The 23,470-nt window shown below is 42.3% G+C and overlaps 1 protein-coding gene across 5 annotated transcripts in view; it reads left to right on the top strand.

Annotated features, from left to right (window-relative positions):
• Nucleotides 1-22,961, top strand: part of pde4ba (phosphodiesterase 4B, cAMP-specific a) — a 219,614-nt gene extending 196,653 nt beyond the window's left edge. For 3 of the 5 annotated variants that reach the window (XM_022199765.2, XM_022199766.2, XM_022199767.2), the window contains 9 exons: nt 1,492-1,604; nt 12,508-12,601; nt 15,890-16,173; nt 16,291-16,455; nt 17,227-17,326; nt 17,456-17,610; nt 17,723-17,845; nt 18,462-18,644; nt 18,762-22,961. In XM_022199765.2, the coding sequence (XP_022055457.1) occupies nt 1,492-1,604; nt 12,508-12,601; nt 15,890-16,173; nt 16,291-16,455; nt 17,227-17,326; nt 17,456-17,610; nt 17,723-17,845; nt 18,462-18,644; nt 18,762-19,205 (1,661 nt within the window). In that variant the 3' untranslated portion in view covers nt 19,206-22,961. Of the gene's footprint in view, nt 1-1,491; nt 1,605-6,206; nt 6,439-11,149; nt 11,691-12,507; nt 12,602-15,889; nt 16,174-16,290; nt 16,456-17,226; nt 17,327-17,455; nt 17,611-17,722; nt 17,846-18,461; nt 18,645-18,761 lie in introns of those variants that run through there. The other 2 variants (XM_022199768.2, XM_022199769.2) reach the window with 2 other exon arrangements.
• The last annotated feature ends 509 nt before the right edge of the window (nt 22,962-23,470 follow it).

Raw genomic sequence — 23,470 nt, 5'->3', positions numbered from 1 at the left:
TTTTAAAAATGTAGTTATTTTAGTATAATTAAAAAATGTAATCAGTATTTTTCTAGATGCCTACAAATGTTCCCTACACTTATTTCCCATCTGCAGTTCAGCCCAGTTTAGCAGAAAAGTCCCTGAATTTTTGTCACAGATGAGTCATAAATGACTTCACAGTTGCAACTTTGAGAGCAGATTTTTTTTTCCCACTTTACTGAATCTGATTCATCTTTGGACAACTTTAAACAAAACATGCAGAATAAAGGGATTGTGATGAAATAATATGATATGAAGCTCAGATTTGGTTATGTTTTGTGGCGCTTCACAAATAATTAGGTGAGGGACTGTCAGAAAGTTGGAATCTCAACATTGAATCTGTTTTCAGTTTCTAACTGAGAAATGGTATAATCTTGGTGTGTGAGTTTTTTTTTTTTTTAGATAACCTGCCTTTAGAATCCAACTACAAGTTGTAAGGAACAGAAATATCCAAAGATAAAGCTCAGTAATAATAACATACAATACTGAAACTTGACCAAAATGAAGCTACAATGAAGAAAAGACAGAAAATAAGCCAAAACAGCAAATAATCACACAATAGCATAAAGACACCTGGATGTTTTAAATGAGAAATATTTCTCAGTTCTGTAAAATTAAGACCTGAGCCAGTTCTTGTAATTTTAGCTACATTTGTATCCTGTGGTTGGGCCTCCTGCATATACTCGACACAACAGACACACGTATCTTTACTACAGCTGTTATCATTTTTGCACCGGAGCAAATTGTTCTTAGTTCTATGGACTCATTAGAGACGGATGTGCTCTTTACCAAGTTCTCTCTCTATTTCTAAATAAAGAAAAGAACATCAGTATCTATCGAATCTGCCTGTTGTCAGTAATCAGAGGTGATTACGTCGAATAAATAATGTCACTGAACCAGTGTTTCTCGTTACAGTACGTGTTTCTAAGAAAGCACAAGTAATTCTTTGTTGACGCAGAAGTTTTGACATTACAAAGTGTGTGTGTTGCAGAATGCGTGTGTAGGTTTACAGGTGTTTGTGGGCTTCCTGTAAGATGGGGCAAAGTGTTGCTGTGTGTGTGGCAATAGTAAGGGGTGGGTGGTATCTGGTTTCCTGCTATGGTGGGGGGGGGGGCTTATTTTATGCAAATGAGCCGAGGGCCTCAGATTCGGGAGAGGCGGAGGGGGCTTCACACACACATGCACAGTGTGAATTTGAGTGTGTGACGGAGCGAGGTCAGGTCCTAGCTTTCCTCTGCTCCACTGACAGCAACCCGACACAGCTACACCTCCCCATGATGAAGGAGCGCTACAGCCGGGTGCCACCACTAGCCATTCCCCCTCCTCAGCAGCAGCAGCAGCAGCAGCAGGAGGCGCCCCGAGTGGGACCCGTGGGTGGATGTTGCCTGGGAGTGGCTGGGCAGCGCTCGAGCTCCACGTGCACCGTCTGCTCTGACTGTATGTCTCTCTGTGCCGGCTGTTTGTTGACAGATGAGGCGTACCAGAAGCTGGCCATGGAGACAATGGAGGAGTTGGACTGGTGTCTGGATCAGCTGGAGACCATCCAGACCTACCGCTCTGTCAGTGACATGGCCTCCAATAAGGTAGGAGAGGCTGCATCTCTATCCTGTTTTTCTTTTCTTGTTTTTCTTCTGCTCCATCATCATTAGTGGATAAAATGTTGAGGGGGCCCACAGCACTGATGTTGCCTTTATTGCATTTCGAGTGGAGAAACTCTTTGAACTCTTCCATTTGTTGCAAGTGTTTACACAGGGAAGGCTCTGCTCTTTGCTCCAATCTGAGCAGCGACGGATTGTGCAGGGAGCATTAATCCTTCAGCATAATAAACACATGAAGGACAGTATACAAAATCCAGAGATACTGGAGCTGAACTTCGCATGACCCAGGAGAAGTCAACAGCATTAAAAGTCTAAACTCGCACGGTACAGTAAGGAGGAGGAGATTGGCTTGGAGGGGGCTGCAGCCAGCACCGACAGCTTTTAAAGGCCACCTGCACACTTGTACGTGACTGGATGCTACTTATCAGCTGATGCCTGCCTGAGACAACATGAAGCTTATTTTCTCTCTGTGCAAAGATGGGCTCACCAAAGGAGGTGTTTTTGTTTTGGGCTGCAGTGGCCCTCATTCCAGCTTTCCTTTTTTTAAACACGTTTTCACTGTCCTCTGGTTATTCTGCTTCTTCTGCACCATTGGCGGTATGCGATGTGCGCCAAGGTTCAGTTCCTGGTTCTTTATATAGGTCGCCACTTAACCGTATTGCTCTCTGATGCAGAGAAATGTTTGACTTGAAGGTTTATCACTGATTGCGCTAAACTTGATTGACTGGATTATATATGTACTGCAACACTGTATTATTGAGACGCAGTGTTGTTTGAATGCATTCATTTTCAAAGAATCAGAATTAGTTTAACAGTATCAGTGTAAGGGTTGCAGAGGCAGCAGCCATTTAGACCCAACTGACTGACAGTTTTTTATAGAATAGTCTCATCCACTATGATACAAACCATGGTATCAGAATGCAATTACAAACTTTTGCAAGGCTATAAGCCAACTTGAGCAGAATCTCTTAAGCCTCACAAGTTATTCCAAGTACATTGTGTTTTTTGGACATTTTGCTTTTTGTCTTGGTGCAAGGGTGGTAAAATGGACAAAAAGTCGCATCTCTCATGGTTTTTGTGGCACTCTTTGCACCTTAACTGACTGAGCTTTTCTACTGTCCACTGGTTATTCAGTTTCTTCTGTGTCACTGATTGTGTGTCATGTGCAGCAAGCTTCAATTCCTGCCCCTTACATAAAGAGTCAGGAAGTTGACAGAAAAATGGTACAGAGCTATATTGAGATTGTAGATCGCTTGATTTACTGAGCTTCCTCTTGTCTTGGTGCGGATTTCTGATTTTTATACCTAAGACTCTATAAGCTGCACTCTTGCTGTTACCTCGACCTTTAAAGAGTAAATAACCTTTTTTTTCTCTCGATGATTGACCTGGTGCTCTGTGGCCTTAACATGTGCATTATTGTTTTGGGAATACCCCTCTTTAGCCCAAAGACTTTGCACTGAGACAGTGCCATGCAGGTGTCTGTTTTATAAAGATACTCAATGGTGCTTTTTGGGGTTGACCACAGGGGTAATAACAACTGTGGGCTGCAATGATAACATGAGTTCTATAAACATTAGCTACTAGATCCTCAGCCATCTTTGTTGTAGATCTAACCTCGGTAAAATTATACCTTATATTGTCATGGGGGATGGCAGCTTATTGAAAGTCATGCGTTTCCTCTTTCTAGTTGACTGGAAAGGTTCTTTCTTTTGAATGTAGTGATTTTTTTTAAATTTTATTTCTTGGACTCAAAACATTCAGCAGTGAACAGTTGTTTGTGTGTTTCATTTATAGGCTGAGTGGCAGCTGTGTGTAAAAGAGTCTGAACACAGTTTGTCATGCGAGCCAAGAGGAAAAGCTTGTTATTTCTCATAAAACTGGACAACAGGATGCGAGGGATCCCACAGTGGGTCAAACACAATAAACTGGAGAGGAAGAAATAGAACATTTGTGTGTGTGAGTGAGAGAAGGATCCTTGCAGACCCCTGGGCAGAGTGACTCTCTCTTCCTGTCTCCTTCCTGATCCCATGTTCTCTCTCTCCAGACGACAATAGACACCCCATCATATCCATTTGGATGCCTAATGGTTGTGTTTTGGTACCCCACTGCAGTCTTGATGTGGACACACGCTCAGCACTGGCAGTTAGCAGGACTGGTTTCACTTAACACATGAGGAATCATAGAATAACTGCTTCCATAGCTGTTTTAGCAAAGAGACATTTAGACATGAATGTAAGGGCAGAGTTATATCTGTCTGAATGGCACTAGTGTATTGCTAAAAAAACACTAAGTTACAACACTTGTTATATTAATAGCTGCAGTAATTATGCTGGTTTCTGTCACTCCTCACATATGGTTATCTGTCCAACATGTGATTTTTAGCACTTTTGCAATCAAAGAAAGTTTGGCAGCATTGAGCCAAAATGCTGTCTGTGGGTGTAGACTGATTTAAGGGGCCTCACCATCTTGAGAAATTCCCAAACATCCCAATAAGGGAATGATGAAGGGGTAGATCTGTTCTGCTTTTTTAAAGAAATTATTAAACGTACCCTTTGAGCTGCCAAGATAATCAGAGTGTAACACAATACACTGCATGGAAGGCTGTAAACGAACAGATATATCACATTTTGTCATTGTTAGCGTTGTAAAATAATGCTGGATTGTACACTTTTAATAGTTTGCTGTGTGTTGTGCGTTTTTGGTCACGAGTCAGCAGACTATCTCAAAAAGGTAACCTTTAAGAAGGATGTAAAATCAGATTTACTGGAAATTTCACTCTGAAAGGTGAGTTTTTGTGAGGAGGAATCAAATGTGTTGGGCCTGAGCGATACAATACTGGTCTACAGCGTAGCATTTCAGGTAGCACAATGTGCTTATTGTATTTCATGACCCTTTCTAATAGATGTGACTTTGGCAAGTGAGTGAATGTGTCCTGGCACGTAATCTGTGGACAAGATACCAGAGAAGTTGTCCAGCAAACATGTTTGTGTTGCACGTATGTAGCTGGAGTCTGTGGCTGTGTCCATACCAACAGTAGGTCAGGTCCCACTTAAACCATAGCTATCGTCCTCCATGCTTTGTTTTTACAGTAAACTAAAAGATTACACAACTGCAGCCCCTTTGTCATGTGAGCCGTTGCACCCAACCTGGTTTTGTTAGCAAGAGCATAAAAATCGGCCAATGTGACCCCTGACTATCTGTTGTATTTAGGATGGAAAAACTGTTATTCAAGCTGTGACAAAGTATGAAACCTGAGCATGAGGGAGGTGAAATGCAAGACGCTCTTGCTTGTACCTCCAAGGTGAAGTGCAGTGGCTGCTGCTGAGGACTTACAGTACGTGACTGTCCTCTCTGTTATGCATCGTCGACATAGATGGGTCAAGGTCTGCTGGGAGTTTGAATACTTTTCTGTGTTAATGCTGTGGACCCTCAGTTACATGAAATCAGAGCTTAAGTAACACATCCAGTCATCACTTATCTAAATGGAAGATAATAAAGCAACAACTGATGGAATGGTTAATGAGATTCTAAAATGTGAGGATGTACAGCCTTTTTTTTCTGGTTCAAATCCTTGTAATTGAATATCTTTCGGTTCTGGATTGTTGGTTAGATGAAGCACTCAGAGTTGCAAATATTATCTACTTTCATTATCAGTTGATTCACATGTGGCTTTTATTATTTTCTTGTTTAATGGAGAAAACATACACAATCCTCTCTTCTTCAGCACAACTCTTCAAGTGAAAAAAAATCACAATTGTTTTTTATTTTAATGCAGTATAGAGTCAAGGTCAAATTTTCACAATATTGTCTTTTCTTCTCTGCTCTACCCATACTTTCATGCTACCAGCATGGAAGGTGCTCTGAATTGCTACAGCGCTGACTGATATTAGTTTTTATTCTAAACTATGGCCACTAATATACAACATAAGGAAATATATTAAATACGGAGACGGGTAGATTTGTACAATATTAAAATATTCTAAACAAAATAGCAGCTGATTAATGCTATTTTTTGATTGATCAACTAATTATTAAATCTCCAAAATAATTTAAAGACCTATGTTTGGGCTCTGAGAAACTGACACAGCCATTGCAACAGTTTCTAACATTTTTTGCACTTCAGGGCGGTTTTACAGCAACTTCATGTTGAGCTCAGAGTGCTTCCAAAGTGGACCTGACCTGCAGCTGAATAATCTGCCTGAAGGCGTCTAGTGTAGACACTGATAGAGCATTGGAGTAGCTGCTGCTGTTGAGAGTACGCCTTCTGTCAAAAAAGAGTTTGCCACCTGAATAGATTTTAACTGGTAGGACGGGGAAAAAAAAAACAAAACAACTATGCCCGGCTGTCTTTTGTAATCGAAGTTCATGGAAATCCACTGTGTTCATCAAAACAGGAAGCGCTGTAGTCGTCAGAACGATCAGCCAGGTATTGACAGTGTAAACCTCAGAGCTGTGACTGCCAGCTGTAGGAGTAGCAAACAGCAAGAGGAGTGCAGAGGCTAGAGGCGGGCCTCCCCCCGTGAGGGAGTGTGTATCAGGCAGAGGTCTCTCTCTCACACACTCTCAGTCATTGCTCCACATACACAGGGTGTGAGGTAAAGCCGAGTCAGACTTCGCAGCCCATAGTGAGTCACTAGAAGCTGTGGCGTTTCCCAGCGTCAGAGAGCCAAGGCTTGGTCCGTTTACTAATGCTGTAGTCAGGTTGAGACAGACACTTTAACGGACGGCATCCCTGCTCTACTCTGCACTCAGCAACATGGGCGCCTGCTGCTTTGACAAGAAAGAGAGGAAATTAGGGAAGCTAAATGGTTGGAGAAAGGTGAGTTTTTCTTGAAATTTTGTGTCGTCTGTGAGGTTTGACTCATGTGGACTTTGAGTGCCGAACTTTTGCAGTTTGATAAACATGGTGTGAATTTAACATGCTGGTGTATAAAACTTTTAGTTTAGTAGATCCTCTATGTTCTTTGACTTTTAGTGCCGATTAAAGTGGACCTCAGGAGTACTTGAAACATATTTCACTGCTGCGACTGATGACTGCTTTAGTGTTTCCATCTGTTTGAAAGCATGCTGGTGATGTTTAGTAATTGTTGCGGTACTTTATTAAAACATGTTTTTTAAAATTAATTTTCTATTTGTACACATTTTCAGAGCTTTGTGGAGCAACAAGCAGTCATACCTGCAATTTGCATTTGAGAATCAATGTGCATCTTTCTGCATGTTTTTGAATTTAATGTCTTAATGCTTACGCTCAAAGACAGAGGCTGCATTGTAGCAGAGACTTTTATTTACTCTTACACCCCAAGATCAAAGCTGAATTCAGCACTGGTCACAACGGGAATATCTGTCTCTGGCCTTTCTATGCAATCTTTGCAGTATATTTGGATAGAATTTTACTTTATGGAATTACCTTAACTTTAGTTGCAGGGTGTCAAGATCACAGAAAATATGGCACATTGACACACTGACTTCCTTGGTTATTAAGCGACCTGTAAGCAACGATAACTGGTACTTAGCGCAACTGTTACTACTTATGAAAGGGCAAATAGAACAAAACGCATCTGAAGAAAAATGAGTGCTTGTCTCTGGTGAATATTGTCTAAATGGGAGAGTGAGATAATAGGTGACAGGAGGATTTCAATCACAGGAGGCCTCTGCAGATGAACAGTAGCGTATCTAAGCATGGTACCAAAGTGTGGCGACCAGTTTTCTTCTTTCTTTTAATGACTGAGGACAAACGCTCAGGTCATCTTGGGGAGAAAGAGAGAAGTAGAGGCGATGTGATTATATGCTGCTAAATGCCTGCTGTGTTCAAACTGCGGATGGACAGAGTAAAAACACTTTTTTGTGATTTATTTCCCAAAAGCTAGGGTGTATACATGCTTTGAGAGTTAAACTTGTAAACGATGTTTTGGTGTTTGAGCATTTCTTATTTTTTGTACTTCATTTCTTGGTTTGATATTGCCCATTTGATATTTAACATGGGGTTGCTTTCTGCTTTCCAAGCAATCCCAGCTCCAGTACAGTTCTGCAGGCTGTTAGCCGTGTGCCTCCAGCCAAAAATGCTGTTGCAAACCACATCTGTCTCTACTAAGGCCTTGATCAGCGTGAGAGACGGCAATTAATCAGTCAGATTATTCTCTTTCTCCCCTTATATTTGTCTCTGGCTCTTAAAGCTGACTGCTCTTTTTCAAAATATTTTACTACATGGGTTCAGAGACACATGCATACACTCTTTCTCATGCAGACACACAATAGCATGAGTGAGTGAGTCAGAGGAAGTGAGAGGTAGTCAGGCTGCCTTCTCAGAGTTCTCTGTACTTCTACCCAACATGCGCACGGTTCATGCGTAGGTAGGCTCCCTGATCTTTCTGGAGTTATGTCACTACCTGTCCGAGCCACCGTGCCGATACTACCACCCTGCGTCATGTGAAAGTGAGGGGGAGATAACCCACAACCCACAAAACCCACAGAAAGACTTGACTGCAGAAGTCACAGCAGCTATGGTAAATGCTGAAAATCGGAAATTATATTGAAAGATGCTCAATGCACTTTTGGCTACGTTTGTAGATGGTAAATATAAAAATGCCCAAATTCGAACGTTTAATGTTACTGCTTTGCACAACAAAAAGTTCACACTCCAATCACTGTATATTCCGATCATATTAAAGTAACATTTGTTTGATTTTTTTTTAAAGTTTAATATAGTACAATATAAGTTAAGTTGTGCACTATCAGTGTAGGGTTAAGGAATCAACTCTCTGAACACAGAGCAGGTTGGCAGCATGAGTATAGTGCACCCACTAGTGGCTCAAAGACACAACTTCACTCTGACTTCAGGTAAAATGATGATTCTAAGCCGAAACTGTAGAGAGAAACAAGCCGGCTGTGGGATTTAGCGCCGATTTTATATTTCAAGCTATTGTGGCCATTTTCAGCAATGTTAACAAAACTTACCATACCCTGGGCAGTTAGGATTAGCTAATTATGGAAGAAATTTCTCTAAATATTTTAAATTATAAATAGTCAGTGTACATTATTTCAGATTTATTAACAGATGAAATCTTGTCATCTGAACACAGCAATCAGCGAAGAGAGAGCAACATGAAACAGTGCAGTGGGATGTGTGGTATCCAGTCAGATCATGGAAGCGTGCTCTTGCCAGTGCATGAGCTCAGTCTCGTGTTGGAGGGAGACTCCGTGTCTGCCTGGCTGCCCTCCACAGTGAGCTGTCGGATGGGATCACGTCTTAATGGAGGAGCTCTGTTTCGTGCTCCCACACCCCACCCCCACTGAAACGCCACAGGCTCCATTCACCTTCTCTACCTCTGTCACAGCAGCTCTCTGCTGAATCAACCCAACCTGCTATAAGCAGAGGATGAGCGAGATGGATGAGAGAGATGAGCGAGGGGAGAGTAAAAGGTTAGGAGAGGGAGATATGGCGGTAAAAGTGTGAGAATGACACGATACGAGCAAAGAGGAAAAGAAAGGGAAGAATCGAATGGATAAAATAATAGAATAAGGCTTTACAGTATGAGGGTATGTGACAGAGAGATACCCACAGAGCGGAGAGGTTAATCTTCCTCCAGTGTTGGTTGGAGATAAAGAGGCTTCCCCTCTGCTCCTGAATGAGCAAAATCAAACACACTCCAGCAAAAACACACTCATATAGAAATATAAAAGCACAAGGATGACATGCATGTGACACATCAGCGTCTACTGTGCTTAACTGGAGATAATAGCATTTGTAGGCTGCTGCTGCTGCTGTGTATGCATGTGTACAGAGGCATTTTGCAGCCTCTAGGGAAGCAGAGCTCTTCGACACATTGCAGAGAGACATCCCCCGCTGTTATTTCTGGTTTCTTTATATATTATGCAGGGAGCTATTATATAAAGGGCTGCCTCCTCTCTTTCTCTCTCTTTTTTTTTTTTCTCATATTTTTTTTTTCTTTTCTTGCATCCTACCTCCCTGCTTCTGGTTCTTTCCCTCAGTGGGAGGATAATCCGGAATCCTCTCGGGAAAGCTTTGATCTCCCCCTCATCTTTCCAAACATGTACACACACACACACACACACACACACACATATCGGACTGAGAGGTTCTCTGAGAACTTCTGTTTACAGTTTCCCGTGGAATGTCTCTAAACTAACAAGAAGTAAATCTTCTCATTAATGAAAGCACTGCAGCCATCCACGACAAAAACAATTGACAAAAGCACAAGCGCGCCTGGAAATTGGCCATTGGTACTGATGTAACAGTATATTACAGTCAGGTGGCCTCAGCCTTGTACACTGCAGCAGTATCAACACCTGCTCCAAGGACAGCCCATTGATTCTGCCAGCGAGGCAGACAGACACAGAGATTGATGACCGTGTTGGCAAGTGGCAGCCGGGAGAGAAATTGACATGTAAGTGGTGGAGAGTGAGGGATAGGCGAAGCTGAAGGAGGGAATCGAGGCGGTGGCACGGGGGGTTGGGAGGGGGCAGCTTTCAGCCCGTGCATCGGTGGATGTGAGCAGAGGCGATGTGTGTGGTGTGTCCTCGTGACAGCTCAGCAGCTACACCACGTCTGCCTGGGAACGAAAAAGGGGAAGCCTCTCCACTGTTCTCTCCTCTCCTCCTTTCAAAACAGCCTTGCACCGGCTGCCTGATGCTGTTGCCATGCCGTTGGGGTGTTCTGGTAATTGGCACACTCACTCACTCACAGCCAGATAGAAAACCACGGGCTCATGTCACCTAAATTGGGTGAGGATGCAATTATCTGTCATCTCTCCCTTCTCTCTCTCTTTTTTTTTTATGGTCCCCGTCTCTGACCATCTTCCCCACTCTGCGCTGGTGTCTTGGCGGGTAAAAATAGCCATCCACAGACACCCTGTCAGCATCTAATATTATTACGGGATGCGGATAATGAACAGGCTTATGAGTTCTTCACAACGCCTGCCGCACTTGGATGTCAGGAGACAACAGACGACTCAAAGGAGGGAGGTGGAATAGGAGTGGGTGATAATAGAGATAATGGTCATAAAAATACAGTCGCTGCACATTCACATTGCTCAAAACGTGCCACATCCCCTTCCTCAAGCCTCATTGTTTTACTGTAGAGGGGAGGCGTAGTTTTACAGCTCAATGACATTCCTTCACAATGGCTGACTTCATAAAAATGACTTTAAGAGAGAATTACAGGGCCTGGGAAATGAAGAGAGTGAAACTTATCTGCAGTGGATGCACAGCTGGTGGGCGGAAAAAAATAGAAAAAGAGGGACAGTCACATCTGGAAGTCTGGATATTAACTGTCAATCACTCAAACACCCCCTCAGAATTTCACATATAAACCAATGCCAAGCTGTAATTAGGGCTCCCCCCATCTCTCCACTTTCTGTCAAATCATGTGTTCTGACTAGAGTGTGTTGCTGGGGCTGGCAGACTACAGCAGGGGGAAAAGAGACAGAAGTGGGAGGGAGGGAAAAGCGAGAGAGAGAGAGAGAGAGAGAGAGAGGGGCAAAGAGAAAAAGGGGGAGTGAGCGCTACAGCAGTGAGAGCAGCGAAGCAAGACAAATCCAGTGGAGGAACCCCCCCTCCAGTCAGATGAACATCGCTGCCTCGTTCCCTCCTCCTCCGTCTCCTCCTCCTCCTGTCTCCATCGCTGTTTTTTTCCCTCCTCCCTTCCTTGCTCCTTCTCCATTATTCATCAGTGCGCTGAGAGTCTCCAGCTCACAGCTCCAGCCGATCCACCGAGCCTGCTGGATCTCCTCGTCGTCTCGTCTGGCTACAGCTTTTCCACACATCCGTCCATCTATCTATCCCTCCATGCCCGAGCATGGAGACTCAGAGCTGGCCCTTTTCTGCTGCTAAGAGGGAAAGTGAGCCGTCATCAAGCTGCTCTCTTAGCTGTTGAGAAGAGAAAATAGAGGAGAGAAGATTTTTTTTTTCTTGGGGTGTTGAGAGAATCCTGTTTGTCTGCCTCCATTTTTTTCCTGTTGGATTACAGTTCTGGCTTTGTATAGGAACGAGAAAACGGGGTCCAAAATGCCTGAAGCCAATTACCTGCTGTCGGTGTCTTGGGGTTACATTAAGGTGTGTGGCGCAAATCTACGTAGCTCGTCGGGATACCGCACTCATTTCATTGTACCTGTCTGTGCTACTGTTCTATTGTATTCTATAGAAAGTTCACATTTTGATAACACCAGCGGTTTGTGTGAAGCTTTTTGGGATACTGTGCAGAGATATTTCCATCACGGTGAGGGAGGAGGGGGTCTGACAGAATGGTGTTTTGTGGCTCAGGCTCCATCTTGAGCCCTCTGCAGAGCTGTGTGTCTGTTTGTGTGTGTGTCGGTGTGTATGCTCGTGCACGCGCATGCATCAGTCTGTCATAAACAGCTGCTGCTGCAGTGCCTGGGTCTCCATGTACTTTCACAAACGTGTGTCCATCGTGACCGTTTTATCAATGTGAAACTGTTTAGAATGTATAAAAATACGTGAAAGAGCAATGTCGCGAGCAGTGTGCAGATTTTCCTCTGACATCATTAAAATTCTTCCACACTGATGCAAGTAAAATGCCCACAGAGGCCCCAGAAATGTGATTCTGGGTAATAAAACTACAAATTGGTTGCTTTGGGTAATTTGAGGGGTATTAAAAGGTGATAGCCCCCCCACTGTTAACAAATAATAATCTGCATCTTAATTAATTTCAGGGAAAATGGAGGGGAAAATACGATGTCCCCCCCACTGATTGTGCATTGTAATTAAGCAATATATCTGGCCTGGGAGAATAAAATCAGGCACTGCTGTATTTTCCATGGAATTTTGTACCACCTTTTTTCCCAGGTTTTCCCTTCAGTAGAATCTGACGACATTTTTTTCTCCCCCTCCTCCTTCTCTTTCTCTCTTGCAGTTCAAGAGAATGTTGAATCGGGAGTTGACGCACCTATCTGAGATGAGTCGGTCTGGGAATCAGGTCTCCGAATTCATCTCCAACACCTTCCTAGGTAAATGAAAGTCTTGTGTACTCAAAATCACACGTAAAAAAATCACCTGTTGGGTCTTCATACTGCACCTTACATTAACACAGACTATAATTATAATTTTGGTGACTGTAAAAATCTGAAAAAATATTGAAAGGTCCACAGAGATTCCCGTTTCTCAGGTGCTTTGCCGCAATATCTTTGTGGAGGTTCAGTCTTTTGCGCGATGTTGAGCTGTGCAAGTTGCTCTGGCTGGCTTTCCTGTGGGGGCGTACCATAAAAAACTGCGCCATTAAGCTTTGTCTAGATGTGTATAGGATCCAGCTCGAAGTGGCCATTAAAATTCAAGTGAAAAGTGTGTATTTTGATAAGGTTGAAGTTAAAAAAAGACTCTAAGGTGGTTGGTTACTTTGTGAAAGGGACGGTCTGACTGGAAAGGGTGCTTGTTATCTAGAATTTGGAACTGGATGGTGTCAGCGTGGGTTGCACATTTAAGATCTGAGAATAGATGGCGATCGCTTAATATCCATGCATTCATACCTCCTTTATAAACATTGCTTCTGTTGTTTCGACACCCGTGTAGTGTTTCATGATCCAGGTGCCAAACCACACTGTTAATTCATGGGAAACATAACAAACAAAAAACACCCAAAGTAAGAAGAAGTACAAGTTGATTTTTTTGAAAAATGTGAGATATCCACGTAAGCGTGACATTAGCTAGAGGACAGATACACAAAACTGAAGAATAGACAAGTAATTGATCTTCAGGGAATTTATACTGACAAACAAAAAATGGATAATAGATGCCAGATAGAATGCATGTAAAGGTAGTTAAGACTATTTATAGGCACTGTGCTGCCGATCGATTGTTATCCTGATCCAGCGTTGTGTTGTTAGTGGATCCCTCACCGCCAGATCATTGAGAGGGAGAGGAGGGGGGAAACAGAGAAGACGCAAATGAGGGAGAGAGGGAACTGACTGCAGTGAAGAAAAAAACAGAGGTACAGAGAAACCCCCTTTGCTGGCAGTGATATAAGCTCAGCAGATTGGGTGAGTCATCCCCATCTTAATGCATCTTTGTCAGCAGGGACACCTTGTTGTCCCTCTCCCTCCCCCTCTCGCTAACCCGAGAATCCAGACAGAGATGACTATCGCTTCAGTAAAGAAATGAGGATTACCCTGCTGCTGGTAGGAAAAAAAAAAAAACAGGTAAACATTAATGAGAAGGGGAAAAATTGGCTGAAACAGCACAGCTGCCCTGGTATGGCCTCAACTGACCAGCAGGACTGTTTAATCCTTCCATCCATTAGGATTATTATGAGATCAGCAATGCACTTATTTCTGCTTTGTAACATTTTAATAAAAGAAGCCATTCAGAATCAGAGAAATTACATTTTCATGCCATACGCCTGGTTCTGCAGAGGTCATTTTTACATCCACCACAAATCCTCCTCGCTGTATTTTCAGCTACTGATGAGGCAGACTGGTAAAACAGCGCTCATGGAACCTGAATAATTCCCTGGATGAAATAACATCCCAGACTTTGTTATTGATGGTGGTTTTAGTTGAGGATTTTGGACTTTCCACTGAGGTTTGCTGGCCAACATCATGCTGACCATTCACGTGTTGCCGTTTTTCCGCCACAGCTGTCCTCGCAGCATAATTCCACCATAATTCCCCTTGAACGGCCAACAGCAGTACACACCTAGCTTAGGGAATATGCTGGGGGTGGGGGGGAAAGTCTCAGGGAAAACAAAAAAAACTCCACCTTCCCCACTGCATCTGTGACTCTCACAGGAGAGCATATGGAGGAGGATGAAAAGGAGTCAGATGAAATCGAAATAAACGTGGGAGGTGAGAGAGGATTGGGAAGGGAGAAGGAAGAAAAGGGAGAGACAGAACCGCATCAGACAAACAGATATTTACTCCGTCTGCTTGATTATTTGGTTTGCTTGTTTTTATACCGCTTAAGTTGAGATGAAATGAGATGATAGCGAAATGCACAGCAGACAAGAGAAATAAAACAGACTATATGAGGGACTATTCATGTGACGGGCTGACACATTGTAAGTCAAACGGAGAGTCGAAATCAGATCAAATGAGGAAACCCACGCCATGATAACTGCTAAAAATCTCCAGAGACATTTATCATGTCAACGATAGAACAGTCTGTGCAGCATTTACTGTGTACTGACACTTAGGCAGAAATGATAAAAGAAAAATGGATGGAACTTCTTTTTCACAGTCTGATCCCTCCCTTTCCATCACACACAAGCACTATAAAGCAGTGCCGATAATGATGACTTGTAATAAATTAGCGGGCAATATATTGCTCTTCCCCTTGTTTCCCACGCAGCACATGTCTGAGAGTGCTTAATTGCCCATTCTCAATTACCAACGGAAAACTGAAGAGAGAGCGAGAGACAGAGAGAAAGGCTGGAAAAGCTGCTAGAGAGAGAGAGAGTGGGGGAAAGCATGAGAGTGAAAGTAATTATTTGAATTACAGCTGGTAATTGAATAACCCTCCACAGGGGAAGGCTGATAGGCCAGCCATGAGCTGAGTCGAGACTTGATAGATGAGTGCACAGCTCACATACATGCCGATAGCCAGTCCCCGCAGGGTTTCATTCAATTCTTCCGTGATTGCAGTAAACACAGCCTTGTGTGGATATTTTAAGAAACTTGGCATCCACAGTGTTTATTTTTAGTGTGTAGACTTGCTTTTATAATATTTTTTTTTCAAAGAAACATTACATGAAAGATTTGAAGGCTTTCTGTGTTTCTTTTTGGATTTCATTCTTCATTTTGTAATTGAATAGACCAACTAGACAAATATAAAAATCTCACTACTGAGTGATTTGATAAAGCTGTAAAAGATGCGGCGGCTTTTTGAATCACTAACGTCACGGAGCTGCCTTAACAGTGCTGAAGCCTCAGCTTTCAGTCTGTCAATGGACTGACCTATGAGAGTGAAAAGAACAGGAGATGAGATGTGAGCCACCTGCTGTGTGACGGGGAGGGAGGGAGATGAATGAACAGTGGGAGCTCAGAGAGAGACTGCAGGTGGATGACAGAGAGCGTGAATGAGCAAATGAATGGAGGGAGACATGATGAATGAATGAGTGAATTGATAGACTCCTCAGGGAAGAACCCGCTACAGGTGTTTCTATAGTGCACCTGGGCTGTCAGACCAGCCAACACATCCCACCTGGTTTTCATTGTAAAGCATATTAGAAAACGGGCTGCTGTGTGCGTCTTTTCTTTAATGTTGCCACACTCCTTTACAAAGAGCTCTTTCGTCTCCCCCCTCAGACAAACAGAATGAAGTGGAGATCCCATCACCGACATCCAAGACACGAGAGAAGAAGAAGCAACAGAAGCAGCAGCTGATGACACAGATCAGCGGGGTCAAGAAGGTCTCCCATGGGCCCTCGCTCTCCAGCAGCAGCATCTCGCGCTTCGGCGTCAAGACCGATAAGGAAGAGCTGCTGTCCAAGGAGCTGGAGGACCTTAACAAGTGGGGCCTAAACATCTTCACAGTGTCGGAATACTCCAACAACCGACCCCTTACCTGCATCATGTACGCCATCTTCCAGGTATGGAGTGATTTAATCTACATTCTGTCTCCACTTATATATTTGTTACCCTTGTTTCAATGCCACTTATTTACATTTATTCTAAAACTACATTTCAATGTTTGTTTTTTTTCCCAGGAGCGAGACCTGTTAAAGACATTTAAGATCCCAGTGGATACGTTTGTGGCCTACATGATGACACTGGAAGATCACTACCATTCAGATGTGGCCTACCACAACAGTCTGCATGCTGCTGATGTGGCTCAGTCCACACACATCCTCCTCTCCACTCCAGCCTTGGATGTAAGTCTTCGTGCAAAGTGACATATTTTGGTCTCATTTGCACTCAGTCTTTTGGCCGTATATGTCTCAACTCTGGAGGCTAAAAAGTGTATCCAGGTCTTAACTTCAATGCATCCACACAAATAAGGGAAAACTAAATTAGAGGAGTGAGCTCTTACATCACCCCATGTGCCACTTTCCTGGATTGCTACACCAGCTTTGAAGAGCTCAACGTCCTTCCATTGAATCATCTTTTTTCCCTTTGCTCTGCTCGCACCAGTTTACTCAGAAAACTTCCCCTGTTTTACTCAATACTCATGCCTTTTTTTCACTTTTTCCTGCTTGCATTTTCTTACTGCACTCCTCAAGCCGGAGAGTAGCTGGTGAGATACAGTTAGGTCAGAACGCCCCAGTCTTTAGATCGTGATCTATTCTTCTTGGTACTCCATCTTTCATCTATACAAATATTATACTCTCTCACTGAGGATCTTGACAGAAAGGCAGCTTTTTGATTTACTTTAGAATAATAATCCTCTCTCTTTGTGTGACCCAGGCTGCCTGCTGTTTTTCTTAAAGGCAGACTGCAACAGAAAAAACTGGATTTGTGTCACACTACGGACAAATTTTTGAAATTTTGATTACCAAGTCTTCATGTATAACTCTAGATCTCCTATCTCTCCCTTACAAAACACTCTACCAATAAATAGTTATTGTGCATAGACTAACTGCTGTTTTTTATGCAATTTTTTATCTTGTGAAATTGTTAAACTCTTTCTTTCCTGTCTCTTACAGGCTGTCTTCACAGACCTTGAGATCCTGGCAGCCATCTTTGCTGCGGCTATCCACGATGTTGACCATCCTGGAGTATCAAACCAATTCCTGATCAATACTAGTAAGTCAGAAATATTGGTTTACACGAGAAAAAGGCGATTTATATGTTGCTTTACCTACTAAAAGAATGTCTTCCAGCACATAATAGTAGAATCAATGTAACAACTCACTTAAAAAAATCCCTTTGCAGACTCTGAGCTGGCCTTGATGTACAACGATGAGTCTGTGCTGGAGAACCACCATTTGGCTGTTGGATTCAAGCTGCTACAGGAAGATAACTGCGATATCTTCCAGAACCTCACCAAGAAGCAGCGACAGTCTCTGCGGAAGATGGTTATCGACATGGTAAGAAGTCCAGATACACATTGTCATCCCCTCGACAGCCCTCTTCATGTAAATGAAATGAATCCAAACTGACCTGCTACTGATCACGAGTTTAAATTCTTCTTTTATACAGGTTTTGGCCACTGACATGTCCAAACACATGAGTCTACTGGCTGATCTGAAGACTATGGTGGAGACTAAGAAGGTGACAAGCTCTGGAGTGCTGCTGCTAGACAATTACACCGACAGGATACAGGTATGTCCTTCTTGTAGACGGATAATTAAACACATTTTTCTACATGCTGTAAAGTGAGTTTGTGATTGGACAAACTGGAAGCCCTCCACCTCTCTTTTACCTGCTTTTAATAGCTTTAATCAATACCAGGCAAAGGTTACTCCACCAATGATCATTAGCTGGCCTCCTACATAGCTGACCTGTGCTCCCACCATCACCCCTGTTCTCAGTCCATCCATCTTTTAATCTTTAAGTGCTCCCTCCACACTTTCACCTGTTCCTCCCAGACTGACCTCTTTCGCATAGTAAAGCACATTGTAAAATTGGCCGAATGCTTGTTGTTCAAGAAACCACTTTTGTAGAGCTATGTCACACACCGCAGTATTGTTTCAGTTTGGGACCGTACATTGGAGAGGCTCACCGTTTCCCAAGTGTGTAGACACAATTCAAATTTCACAATTTGTTGCTTTTCTGGCCGCAACAAGACACTGCAACAAGAAAATGGAGCAGAAAAAGTGCAAAATAAGTTTTGATGATGTGACATGCACTGGTATATTTTTTAACAAAAATGAAAAAATGGTGAGTCTAACACAGAAAATAAATGTTCTTACTAAGTGGAATTCTGCATTATTTATAGGTGCTGCGTAACATGGTGCACTGTGCTGACCTGAGTAACCCCACTAAGTCCCTGGAGTTGTATCGTCAGTGGACTGACCGGATAATGGAGGAGTTCTTCCACCAGGGAGACCGAGAGAGGGAGAGGGGGATGGAGATCAGCCCAATGTGTGACAAACACACAGCCTCAGTGGAAAAGAGCCAGGTAAGCAACAAAAACCCAGAAATTGTTTTAGTTGTGATGGAGATGACATGTAGAAATTCAGCATGTGCTTTTAAACTTGAAAAGAACTCACTCCCGACTCTCATTTGTCTCTTTCAGGTGGGTTTCATTGACTACATCGTGCACCCTCTATGGGAGACCTGGGCCGATCTTGTCCACCCCGATGCCCAGGACATTCTGGACACGCTAGAGGACAACAGGAACTGGTACCAGAGCATGATTCCCCAGAGTCCCTCCCCGCCCTTCTACGACCAGGGCACACATGGACACAGTGGAGGTACTGGAGTACAGGGAGGTGGGGAGAAATTTCAGTTCGAGCTGACCTTGGAGGAGGAGGACTTGGATGGAATCGAGAAAGACGGCGAAGGGGAGGAGGAAGAAGAAGAAGATGAGGAAGAGTTAGAGGAGGAGGATAGTCTCGGAGATTCTCGTTCTCCTCCCCTAGACTATTTGGACGGTCAGGAGCAAGACGAGGGCGGCATGATTGAGTCAACAACTGCAATAGAGATTGTGACGCATGAGGCATCACCTACAGACACATAGGGCTTCCATCATCAGGCTCACATGGTGATGTGAAGGGTTTTTTTGGAAAAAGAGGGGGTATCCTCTTGCAGCTGTGCTTTTTAATAAGCCCACAGAAGCAAGGGCTTAGTTTTAGCCTGCACAGGGGCATCTTGCACTTGGGTGTTTGAAGCCAGACATGGACGGACAGTTTCAGTGGAGTGGCTTCAGCGTTCTCAGGAAATAATTACTGCGAACATTTTAGTCTTGATGGACAGGCGAGAGACTGAGAGTGGAACTTGAAGGATTTCAGCCAGTTTGGAAAATGGTTACTTTTCTTTTCTGGACTGGCATTAAATGGACATCGACACTACTGAGAGAAGTTTTGTACCTTAAGACTTTTTTACAGATATATGATCTAGAAGTAGCATAGAGTAAGATCTACTGATGGAGACACGTTTGTATAGCAAGAGAAAGTGTTTACTTTTTTCCTGTACCATTTGTCAAAGGACTTTTGTGTGCCTTTTTTACTATTGTCTTTATAATAGTTTTTTATTTATTGAACACTCTAGTATGTCTGTGAAATGTTTGTTTTCTTATATAAAAGAGCAAAATCTTTTTTGTATGTTAGAAAGATTACAGTCTTCCATGTATTGGGCAATAGAGAAATCCAAACAAACGTTGACAAACAACTCTTGGACAAATTCATTTTAAATAGGAAACATTAACACCCATATTTGTCAAATTTGTTTTTCAATCTGAGCGCAAGTTCTTCTTTACACATGAAATTCAAGAGCTTTTGTTGACTCATCGTTCATGTTGCATGTTTAGTTTGTTGCTTTCTGTATCAGTTGATGAATGTCACAGGCATGCTAAAATGCATCACCTGTATTTTCATACTGTCAATACGTCTTCACGCTTTCTTAGTAATGGCCTGCAGACCACTGGGCTTTCCTGTTGTTTCACACCAAAACCTGTTGGTGTGAAATGAAGGTGAGCCCAGTTCAAACCTTCATAACCCATGACCTACTGCAACATAAAAAAGCAGAAACACAAGCAAATCTAAAGCAAGTACCTCCTGACATCAAACTTCTGAGATCAATCAGGAATCAAGTCTGCTAAAGATGAAATTCACAGCAGTGGTGAATCTATTTATAGCCTACAAGTATGCTAGAGTCTTAATAATCCTGTTAGTTGGAACAGTTCTGACCTCAGACCTGTCTGATGTAACGCCCCCCTGCCCTTCTGCAATCAGGCCCAACCAGATGATTAAAGGTGTTCTTACAGCTGCCCGTCTGAAAGGCTCTCTCTGCCCCTCATCAGTGCCAGTATTCACGTGGTTTACAAACCCATCTGGGCTTCACGGACACAACCCCAAAACAATCAGGCCAGCTATTTCTTCCTCACGATAAAAATCCCTCAAGTGCTGCTTCTGCTCATTGACGTCAATTGAATTTTTTTCCCTCCCTCTCAGCTGTATCAGGTTTCCAGGACAGTTGGGTAATTAGGATTTGGCACAGACAGAACTGCTGGATTCAGCATGGAAAGACTGTACGCTTTTTGGGGGGGTAAGGGAGAAAAATAATTAGATTCTCCGGTTTTAACACAAACCCAAAAACGCCTCTTTTTGTTTCTTCACTACTGCGTTGGAGAAGATGGTTTGAAAATGGCTTGCAGGCCTCACATTTCTGCTCCTGTGGCTTTCACGACTGAATTTTCTAGATGCCCTAGTTGCATCTGTAATCGCAAGTCTGCATTTTCATGTAGGTTTACTGATACTCAAAGGTACTTCATCTGATTTCACAGAAGCATGCTTAAGTGGCAATCGTTTGTGTGCAGTGTGTATGTAAGTTCTGTATGCGTGGGCGTTTCTGTATGTATGTGTCTAGATGAGCTGAGTTTGTCATCAGGCCTTACCCCATCACTCCACACCTTTGTCTCTACTGTTTGTCGCTAGGAGCTCAAGTTGGTCCTTTTTGCTGTTTATAACAGTGTGTATTTATTCGATACGTTAAGCTTGTAAATAAGAAATACGAGGGGTGTAACGGTACGTGTATTCGTTCCGAACAGTTCGGTATGTGACATTGAGTTCAGTATGAATTTCCTTGGTTCAGTACTCTCTATAAGCCTAAAAAATTAAAGTCAGAAATCTGCTCAAAATATGTTAACACACATGCGCTCCTGGAACACAAATTCTCCAGTGTGAGCTCTACCAGGAACATTTTGGCAATGCACAGTTGTTTATAAGCTACAGCATGCTAGGAAGGAGGAGACACTGTGCCAGTTTTATTAAGCATGTATGTGTTACCTCACACTACCCAGTAAGCTCTTTGACTTCTGTGCTCACACTGAAAATGACATTTAAGTCATTTTTAGATAAGATGGCTGTGCTCTTAGTTATGGCCAGTAAGGCACTTTTAAATGTTTTAAAAAATGATTTAAAAAATGAAGAAAGAAAGAAAATAAAATTATGCAGTGTATTATTTTCCCTGCTGTACCGAAAACGTACCAAATTGTGGCTACAAAACAGAGGTTCATACTGAACTTTGTGTACCGTTGCACCCCTAAGAAATACTGGTTCAGTGTAAAATCTATTTTAATTTATATGCACTTGCATTACCTGGAAGTGGTGGTGTCTAATGTGTAGAAGACTCTGGATTAGAGTCTTTTTATATATGTATTATATATTGTTTTTATATACATAAATATATCTAAGTATATATTCGCACAATGTTTGAGTGCCCAGCAGAGCAGCAGCTAAAGAGACATGTTGTTGTTGTCATATGAAAACCTTGCAACTCCTAAACAGCTTTTGTTTTTAATTTGTAGATGAAAAATCTAGTTATCATTTAATATCATGTCACAGATAGGAGAAAGAAAAAGAAACTTGAGTTTTTTCTATTATGCATTGACATTAAAGGAAAATGTTGTCAATTTGTTTTTCTGTGTTCAATTTCACTTTAGTAATATTTCTTAAATAACAGTCAGACTTCTACAGTGGACTTCATCCTCTAATAAAATTATATTTGATCATTTCTTTTTGACCAAAAAAACAAACAATTTTGGACCAACTGAGTTTTTAAGGTGCAAGGTTTTCATCAGACATCAATAGTTTGGTAACCCAGAGGCGACATAGAGGACATGTTAAACTGCATAGGCTTGGATATAGGATACATACAAGCTAGCGACACTGAAGCATTGTCAGTGCTTGGTTTCAAAGTACAAATAGCTAATTTTCTCTCGGCGACTTGTCACAACCTAAGCTTCTCCATCCAGCGTTTGAATGCAGATTGCTGATATACGAGGCCAGATACAGGTTCGACTGACAAACACAAAGCGATTGTCTCCTTTTACACTTAACGCACTTCTTGTAAAAGTAGATAACATGGGGACAGTATTGGTAGCATGCTACAATACGCTCAGCACAGACATGAATTGTTTTGAATTAACAACAGAACATGATCTTCTATAACTGATTGTGCTAATGTGTGAACTCTTTCTGACCAAACTTGTTAGCAGTTTTGAAATTCAAATTTGTCAGTATTAACATTGTTTTTCTATGTTAAAGCTTTTTTTTTTTTTGGTCCTAGTTGTGTCCAAATGGTTAGCCAGATTTAGCACTATCTGCATGAGAGATGGGCTTTTTTTAATTGTCAATACTATGTTCAAGTCCGCCGGTTGTTGCAGGTGGGTTATTAAATGTTTCACACAATGTATGGTATTATATTGTATATTGTGTTCAAAAATAAATCTGAAATAATTTTTCTATGAAGTGATTAAAAGCAAAGCATGAATATATTCCATCTGTTTCTGCTGGTTTTTCCCCTCATAGCCTTGCCTTTCTCAACTATGAATATAGCAAACTGGGTCACATTCATGCTTCTGGTGGGTTCACACGTGTTTGTTATGTTTCCTTAGGCTGTCTCACAATACAAAACTGTATTCACTGAGCACCTGGGTCCTATCCTGTAAAAAATAGCCTGTATGTACAACAGTACCAACGGTGGTAGTCCTAGTGGTCCCTGGAGGCCTCTGCTGCTCTTAACACCTAAGCAGACCAACAAGCTTGAACCAATTTACAGAAAGGGAAATATTGGTCAGAAATTAGAGAGCAATAGATTGAAACTTAAAAGGTTTCACATCATTTACATGAAATTTTTTAACAAGAAGTATACAATAAGGGCCCAGATTGAGAGCTTCAGCTTTCAGCTATGTTCTTTATCAGTTAATCTGCCAGCAATTTGAAGTCTATATAGTGTCTGGAAATAAACAACAATAACAGAAACAACCTGAGAGGACATTTTCCA

This window comes from Acanthochromis polyacanthus, chromosome 4 (assembly GCF_021347895.1).
Source record: "Acanthochromis polyacanthus isolate Apoly-LR-REF ecotype Palm Island chromosome 4, KAUST_Apoly_ChrSc, whole genome shotgun sequence".
NCBI lineage: Eukaryota > Metazoa > Chordata > Actinopteri > Pomacentridae > Acanthochromis > Acanthochromis polyacanthus.
Note: the sequence above shows the minus strand (reverse complement) of the source record. Positions and strands in the feature narration are given on the sequence as shown.